Source organism: Drosophila navojoa, chromosome X (assembly GCF_054131105.1).
Source record: "Drosophila navojoa isolate 15081-1374.11 chromosome X, UAZ_NAV_1.0, whole genome shotgun sequence".
Taxonomy (NCBI): domain Eukaryota; kingdom Metazoa; phylum Arthropoda; class Insecta; order Diptera; family Drosophilidae; genus Drosophila; species Drosophila navojoa.
Window position 1 is genome coordinate 6,568,652 of NC_142895.1, and position 8,849 is coordinate 6,577,500.

Genomic DNA, 8,849 nt, shown 5'->3' on the forward strand with positions numbered 1-8,849 from the left:
AATTTTTTTGACATAATAAATATAAAATAATTATTTTAAAAACAAATTGTATTTTATTTATTTTATAATTGGGTATAAGAGGAGACCTAGAGCCTCAGCCAGGAGAACTCTGAGGGATTTATTTCACAGAGTAATAAACGTCTACGAATCTATAAAGTATACGAAGTTTGTTCAGCAATCGATGGCAAGGTTTTCTGATGTCAGAGCTTGGAACTTCTTTTCGATTCGACTCTTGGTTTTCGTATCATCTTGTTATATACGAACCCATTGAAAATGTATTTTTCGTGTGGGGTCTTTTTTAAGGTAGGTTGTTGGGCATCTTCTAGTTGAGCCGGCTCGACCAAAACATTCTTACTTCCTTAACCCTAAGTAAATACAAATTTGGGATATGAGTTCCAGCCAGAATATACCAAAATTGTTATACACTCAGTTTATAAAGTACGCGGGTCGTAGCGCTGTGCTCTTCGCTAAAATGTCTGAATAGAAGAATTCGCCTCTATATTATATTACTATATTCTAAGACCTCAGCATTTATGGACGCTGAAGCGTAAGTTGTCTAACTATTTAGCAGATTTTACAATATTCCATAGGTCTAGAAATTTTAGGTAAAATATGCAGCTGTCAATTTCAACAGATTCGCGCAAATATGGTATAATTTAATATTTAATATTATATTTTAAGTATTTGCCCATTTTATTTATCCTGTGTCAAAAACAAAATCACTTTAGTGGAAATTTCATTAAAATGTAGATAAAAATTGCAAAAAAAAAAAACAAGTAAGAAGACTTTAATCGAGACTGCTCGACTAGGAGATATGATTTGTATTCATCATATGTATATACACAGTAAATCTGAAGTCTCCACGTCTAATAGTGCTCCGATGAGGCTCAAAAAACAAAATCAATTTTTCGATTATTCTCGATAAAAAAGTTATCGGATTAGTTATCGAAAAAATAAATAAATAAAAAAAGTGGGACACTCAAAAATACATATATTTATTACTTTATATGGTACACTTTATTTTTAATAAATTTATGGTATACAAAAGTGTGGTGTTTTACATTCCTCATGTGGGAAGTATGTATATAACAATGAAAAGAAGATAATAATAATTTGGTAAAATTTATTTATTTAGTCGGCCACGTCAGACTTGGGAAATTTGAAATAAAAAGGCTCGCCAGCTTAGTTCATATTAATTTCGGCCACGTCAGACTTTAGTATCTTTATTTTTTCGCTGATACCATGAACTATACATACATACATATTTGTGTATATATACATATACATATGTACACTTAATCAAAAAAAATAAAAATAAAAATAATAATTCATATATATATAATTGCTTGTCTATCTATAATTCAACATAAATATAGCTTATTCAGCACAAAACATTTGGCTTTATTTAAATAAGAAAGTCAGAATGAATATATATTCCACATATTTTGCTACCATGAAACTTCCTGTCTACGATTCCTCTCGACCAGAATGCGGACAGTCAAGCTAGGGTAAAAAGCGAGTCAGGCCGTGGCGCTGCAGAGCACATCAAAATTCTAAAAACGCAGAGTATACAACTGTCAAAATTAAAAAATAAGAAATGTTGCCTCTTCAACGTTTAATAGAAATTGCAGCAACTGAAAACAACTTCATTTAGATACAGCTAGATATTTGGTTTTAGCTATAAACTTTATTATTAGCATATGGAAAAGTCTAATTAATAAATACGCTTAAATTATTTCTGTGTGTCTTTTACATTTTATTGTGTTTAGTTATATGCACGCGCATTGTAAATTAAGGGCGACAAATTGATCAAATTATTCTTTTTCAGATATCAATTCAACCAACAATCAATCAATTTATTTTTGTACGTTTGCATAATTGTAACGGTTTTTATGTATTATATGTGCTTAGAGTTTCATTATATGCGTACTTCTTATATATGTATAAGCAATGATTTTCCTTAAGTTCTTTATGTTGAATCCTTAAGTTCTAAATCCTTATCTATATATATCATGTACCATCGTGTGTGAATCAAAAGTGTGTGTCCGTATTGCATCATTAGGTTGATTTTTCAACAGCGTCTGAATCGAAAGTGTCCGTTCCGTATCTTCTTCTTTATATATACTATATATATACCAACGTATCTGAATCGATAGTGTGTTTAGTTTCTGTTTCAGGTTGCAGCAGCTTAGCCCAAATTGTGTTCCGTATCGAGTCTTCATGTGGAATGAGCACTGTGCTCAATATGTGTGCCAGCAGTGTGTAATCATATGTTCATATTCGTTACATGCGTACATACATACACACAATATGTAGACGGCATTGACACTCAAAGCAAAACAGGCAAAACAATGAAACAAAATGCATAAAAACAAAACCAATACCGTTTGAGTAACGAAATCAGAAACGCATATAACGGAAATTATATGCTTTTCTTGGATTCGATTTCAGTACTAGACGGCGATCGCTCCATTTCCGTTGTTGTGGCTGCTGTTGTTATTGTTGCTGTTTCTGTTGTAGAATTTGTGTTGGCTCCTGTTTCAGCTCCGCCTGCGATTCGATCTGGCTGCTTCTTGTCCCCGGGTACGAAGGGACAGACGCCGCCTTTGCACTCGAACGGGAATTCTGGCGCGGACTTGATTACGTTGCCCTGCGCATCTTTTTTCTCCCAGGGATTCCAATAGCGCAGCAAAATTGGCTGGACGAATTTGTGCCAGATGTAGAGCAGCAACGGAATGATGAAGCAGGGCACGCAAACCATTTTGCAGGAGCTATGATAATAATATATATATATATATGTTAATTAACTGGCGAAACGCGAAATTTCATGCAATTCACCTTAACAATAATCTAGTTGGTTCGGCTGAGTGTGCCCAGACGGTTTAAACAGGGCAACAAAGAAAAAACGCACTATAAACACGAGCGAAATGAGAAACAAAGCCCAAAAGTAAATTTGAAATAATTTAGAACTCATTTCTACCAAACTGCCAAAAAATATAAATTTGAAAAAAAACAAAGAAATAGAATTACACACACAAAAAACACAATTTATAAATTTTAACGTTTACGATTTTTTTTTAAATAAATTTATAGCTGTATCAGCTTCCAGACTCAAATCTGGACTGACCCCAAACCGCCCGAAGCGCCTATATATAGGCAAAAATTTTATCAACGCCTACTTTGATTCGTAAAAAATTTATTTTATTTGTACTTTTGTAATTCATTTTCATGAATAAAAGTAGGCTTTGCAAAGGACTTTATACTTGACAGTTTGCGTTTCAAAAAATACCACTTGCCTATCGATAGTAATTTTAGCACAAACTATCGATTAGATGCCGATATATAATCATATGTAAAAACAGTTTTCTGCTGCTTTCTTTGGTATCGTGAAATACTGTCAAGCAATTGGCGCCAATTATTTGTTGTCTTTATTGTTTTTTACAGTTGTCGCTGTGCCTGCTAAATGCTGGCAACTATCGCTGAAAGCAGCAAGCAATTGGCGCCAACTATCGATAGAAGTATTTTTTAAAATTGCATACTTTTTTTTTTGCATAATTTAAGACTTTATTGTTCACAGCGACAGATTATTTATTAAAAACAGTATTTTCTATTGTGTTTTATCAGCTCAGCCCAGCAAGGGGCAGCGATAGGGCTGCCCCTCCTTGCAGCAATATTCGCGCCCGGCCTGCAGATTCGTATTCACCCAGACATTCTGGCAATTCTTGATGAACAGATAAGCGCGCTCCTTGTGGCAATTGTGGCCTAATGCGGAGCATACGATGTTCGCCGAGTTGGGCAGATGCTGGACGATCTGCACGGGAGAGAGCGAGAGAGAGAGAGAGAGAGAGAGAGAGAGATATGGCGTTAACACTCTGCTATGCTTTGTGCTCTTCTGTTGGAACTCACCGTCTCAAGGCACTTGGTTTGACACTGCTTGCGTCCGATGGCATTGCACGGATACATGCGATCCATTTCGTTGTGGATGAGCGGCGTCTCCGGCAGCCCGTTCTTGATCTGCGAGGTGAGGAAGACCCCGCAGGTGCAGGGCACCGGCTGCTGCGGATCCGCTCCAGCTGGCGTTGGCGGCGAGGGCAGCGTGTTGTCGAGGCTGCCGGGCGTGCTGGTGGTGGAGCTGCTGCCCAGCTCGGACTCCTGTTGCAGTTCATCGTGCTCCAGCTCCTCCTGCTCTGGATGGGGCGTGCTGCTGCCGATGATGGAGGTGGCCGTGGAGGTGGCGAAGGGCTGGACGGAGGTGGTGGTGGTGCTGCTGCTGCCCGTGCTGCTCTCCAGCTGCTCCTCCTGTGGCAACGCCTTGGCTGTGCTGCTGTTGATAATGAACTCAACGGGCGCTGGCCAATCCGCCTCCTGGGTGGTGCCCAGCGTCGGGCTGCTCGTCGTGCGCTGCTTGACTCGTCGATCCTTGAAGTGGCTCAGCTTGCCATACAGCGGCTTCTTGTAGGCTATCTTGCTGGCATCCACCAGCTGCTGCCCCACCAGAAACGTCAGCGCCAACAGCAGCAGCGTCGCCCTCAAACCCTGATCACTAACTGCACAGAGCAAGGGACAAAGGAGAAAGGCGAGAGATCAGAGAGGAGAATGTGGAACTATGTGAAATCCAATGGCTATGCCCACTGTACTCACCCATCTTTGAATCTCAGTTGAGTTCTGTTTACTTTTGGTCATTCGCTCTCGCATTTTATGGAACTCGATTTGACGACGTTTGCAGTTTTCTTTGGCCCCAGCTCTTTGAAGTTCAAGTTTGGCAGCTGCGTTGACAGCTTTGTGGGGCTTTTTGGGTCAGGGCGATCGAAAGCTGCGTTGCATAATACCTAGAATCTGCGAAACTCTAGAAATGTTTCGGTTTTCATTGATGAGCGAACGAGTGAAGAAATCTTATAAGCTGCTCAAGGTCACGCAGAAGCGCATAGAAAGGCGTTCGCTACGAGAGTGCGAAAGAGAGCGCATGCATATAGGAGAATAATCTAAAATTGCACAAGTTCCATGATTGAGCGATGTTATGTTGAGAAGCGCACAGAAGGGCGTTAGCTACGTGGGTGCAAAAGAGAAGGCAAGGCTATAAGAGGCTGTGTAAGGAAAGTACATACATACATTTATTTGCAGAAATAATACACGAATTAAGCAATAGAAGTATGCAAAAAAAAATTTGACTTAAAAAGCATTGGTAATGCTATATATAATCATAAAATACTACATCTACAATTTTCATATAAAACGTACCAATATTTATATAAAACTACGCCTACTTAAATATTCGAAACAATAATAAAAATATATTTTCAATAATTCCATCATATAATTTATTTCATCCGTTTGTTTCATGAAAAATTTTCGTAAATAATCCCAAAAGAAATTGTCGATTTTTTAAACTTGGCGCGCAATGTCTTGCAAAATGCACGTTGCCAACCATTGCGAAGTACACATGCAGTATTAAGTGCACAGCAGGAAATCCCAAAAAGATACCAAAATAACGCTAGTATGTGTGTGTGACCGCACAAAGGAAAACACTAAATTGCCGGCACTGCTGAGTGTCTCCATTGTTATTATTGTTAATTGTTAATTGTTGTTGCTGGCAAATTAGACCAATTTAGGTGGCTGTAAAACAGAAAACGTTAAAAGAACAGCCAAGCTAATCAGAAACTACGAAATCTTATCGTAAATCCCAATCAGTAAGTAAGTGAGTGGCAATGCCGCAATACGTGCCAATAACGGGCTTCAAGCAGCTGGAGGATGCACTGAAGGTGCACGCGAAGAGCAACTGCCTCATCTATATGTATTTCTTTGGCGAGAAGGACAGCAAGGGTCGCAGCTGGTGTCCCGACTGTGTGGCAGGTGAGTGTCCCTACATATGGATACAATTGGTATTTTCAATTAAATGCATTTTTCCATCGCCAGTCGAGGATCTGGTGGAGACGGCATTCCGTGAATATGCGCATCCAAATTCCCTGATCTATACTGTGAATGTGGGCGATCGCGACGCCTGGAAGGATAAATCGCCGGCCAACAAATTTCGCCAGTCGCCGTTCAATCTGACCGTTATACCGGCGCTGCTGCGCTGGAACAACTCGGAGCGTTTGGATGGCGATCAGCTGCTGAAGCCCGAACTGCTGAAGCTCTTCTTCGACGAGGCAAAGTCGCAGAGCGCCACCGACAATACAATTCCATGCAAATAATAATAGTGAATAAGCCGCATAACTGTATTTGACCGCTAGCCAGCGAAGGTTGGCGCTCGTGTAGTTGTGTGTGTGCGTGTCTGTGTGTTTGTGTGCGCCGAGTGTGCGAATGCATGTGCGTGCGTGTGCATGAAAATAGAGAGAGAGAGGCAGAGAGAGAAAGAGAGGGTGAGACACAGAGAGAGAGAGAGAGAGAGAGCGCAATAAACACGCTATTGAGCGCAACTCAATGGCCAATGGCTAAACTCAACTCAACTTGAACTCAACTCAATTCGCTTGAGATCTCACTCAATTGTTGGGGGCTCGCTTAAAAGCGAGCAGCAGCCGCGGCAGCAGACAGCGCTAGCAGCCGCAACCTGGCCGCCTCGACATTGTCGGCGTTTTATTAGCACGCACGTCGTCGGGCAGGACGAATCGTATGGCGCGTCGTCAGTAGCAACAGCAGCGACAGCGACAGCAATAGCAACGGCAGCAGCAGCAGCAGCAACAGCAGCGGCAGCAGCAGCAGCAGCGGCATTGCCGACAGCGAGAACGGTAAACATTTAAGCGCTTGCTGTGCGTTCGTTGCTCGGTTTGGGTTTCAGTTACGGTTTCGGTTCCACTTCCATTCCGTTTCGTATTGTAAGTGACGCGTCGTAATGTTTACATGCTTACCGTTATTATCGCAGCGTTGTTGTGTGGAACGTGCGTGTGTTCGCGCTTCTACCACAAACAAATAATGTGCATAAAAACAAGCAACAGCCATTAAATATTAGCCAAATCAAATGTAGGTAACAAGGCAACAACACACACACACACACACACACACACACACACGCACGCTCATACAGACTGAAGCAATGGGGGCAGACCGAGAGTTAAGCTCTTGTGGCGTGCTGCAGCAGACCCCTTTAGACCCCTTAGACCCTTTAGCCCGCAGCCCAGGCAGTTTACATTGCCCTCAGGATGGAGGCGGGAGGCGTTGCGTGGACTAACTGTTGCGCCTAGCTCGTCCAAGTTCCAGTTCCTTTTGCTCTATTCGCCCGTTAGCCGAGATTCTTAGAGACTTTTAACATATTTGGATTATCTACATTCCAATAAACAAGATTCGTTCATTTGACAGCGTGGTGCTAATAAAAATCTGTCAAAAAAAAAAAAAAAAAAGCCAGACATACATATGTACATGCATATATGTACATATATACATCTATAGGGAATATCTGAGCCAAGTGGGAAGCATAAATTCAATTGAATTAAATCGACAAATAGAGCTAAGCGATGACTTATGGAATCGTGCCGTGACGCCTCCCGAGTTGCCCTTGATAATGCTCTTGAGCGACCAGAAAATGGGCCACGAAACTCTAGATAACTCTTGCTGTTAACTAGTTTACCTAGATCATTTGCACAGCATATGTGTAATTATTGGATAAACACATACAAATTTGACAAGTCTGATGAAAGTGAATGCAAGACTCGGTTTTAATGAAAAGTGAGAAACTTCAAGCGAACTGGGCCTATATCAAAATATTGTAAAACGGGAAAGCATCGGAAATGCATACACCCATAGTTGGTAGAACACAAATTTTTTTTTTTTTTTTTCGGATTCTAGTGCTTTGAAAACGTCAGATGGGTAATATCCATACTGAATTCCATTTCCATAACTTATGAAATGAACAATTGGAGTACCTAAAGTTCAGATTGAGATTGTTGCTAAATAATATCGAAAATTTAGTTATCCGGAAAATTTTTACGTTAATAAATAAAAGGATTTGGGTAAATACAATATGAATTCCGAAGTCAAATTTTCTTCGTCAAAGTATCTATGAAAATAGGAAAAGTAATTATTTTTTTAAAGTAATGAATATTGAGCAATGCATAATGCGTAATGAATAATGAGCAATGAGTTCTGAACAATGAGTTATAAGTTATGAACAATGAGTAATGAATAATGAATAATATGCAATGAGTAATGAGCAATGAGCAATGAATAAGGGCTAATGAAGGAATAGTAATGAGTAATCAATAATGTGTAATGAGTAATAAATCATGAGTAAAGAATAATGAGTAATAAGTAATGAATAATGAGTAATAAGTAATGAATACTGATTAAAAAGTAATGAATAATGAGTAATAAGTAATAAATAATGAGTAATAAGAAATAAATAATGAATAATAAGTAATGAATAATGAATAATGAGTGACAAGTAATGAACAATGAGTAATAAGTAATGACTAATGAGTGACAAGTAATGAACAATGAGCAGCAAGTAATGAATAATGAGTAACATGTAATGAATACTGAGTCTAGTTCATTAGTAATGAGCCATAAATAATATTCATTAACCAATATTCATTAGTGCCGTTAATATTCTAATTTCTGAAAAACTCTTGTATTGATCTATTGCATTATTAATGACTGTGCATCCGTGGCCCACCCTTTATGAATAATGGCTAATAATTATGCCTTACAATATTGCTCTATAGCATAAATTTCATGCTTCCGCTTGCTGGGTATCTTTCGTTCATCATTCGTGCCAATGGAGTCGTGGGGTTACTGAATGCTCCGATAAGTTTTCCAATATCTTTTGATGTAACTTTCATGTAGAGCGCTCGCTCAGCTCTCGCCTCACCTTGCCATATTCTTGGCCAACAATTTGCACGGCCTACACACACACGCAC

General features: G+C 39.6%; 3 protein-coding genes across 3 annotated transcripts; 1 reads left to right on the plus strand and 2 right to left on the minus strand.

Annotated features, from left to right (window-relative positions):
• Positions 1-1,667: 1,667 nt before the first annotated feature.
• On the minus strand, positions 1,668-3,122 carry LOC108657358 (UPF0729 protein GD16342). Its single transcript, XM_089264479.1, has 2 exons — positions 2,839-3,122; positions 1,668-2,771 (listed from the first exon to the last, which is right to left on the minus strand). The coding sequence occupies exon 2, from the start codon at positions 2,759-2,761 to the stop codon at positions 2,423-2,425; it is 339 nt and encodes a 112-aa protein (XP_089120605.1). The 5' UTR covers positions 2,762-2,771; positions 2,839-3,122; the 3' UTR covers positions 1,668-2,422.
• Positions 3,123-3,539: 417 nt separating this feature from the next.
• Positions 3,540-5,087, minus strand: Fcp3C (Follicle cell protein 3C). Its single transcript, XM_018109936.3, has 3 exons — positions 4,642-5,087; positions 3,907-4,547; positions 3,540-3,811 (listed from the first exon to the last, which is right to left on the minus strand). Exons 1-3 carry the CDS (start codon positions 4,643-4,645, stop codon positions 3,626-3,628), a joined length of 831 nt encoding a protein of 276 aa, XP_017965425.1. The 5' UTR covers positions 4,646-5,087; the 3' UTR covers positions 3,540-3,625.
• A 289-nt stretch (positions 5,088-5,376) lies between these two features.
• On the plus strand, positions 5,377-6,441 carry LOC108657356 (thioredoxin domain-containing protein 17). Its single transcript, XM_018109937.3, has 2 exons — positions 5,377-5,850; positions 5,914-6,441. Exons 1-2 carry the CDS (start codon positions 5,706-5,708, stop codon positions 6,189-6,191), a joined length of 423 nt encoding a protein of 140 aa, XP_017965426.1. The 5' UTR covers positions 5,377-5,705; the 3' UTR covers positions 6,192-6,441.
• The last annotated feature ends 2,408 nt before the right edge of the window (positions 6,442-8,849 follow it).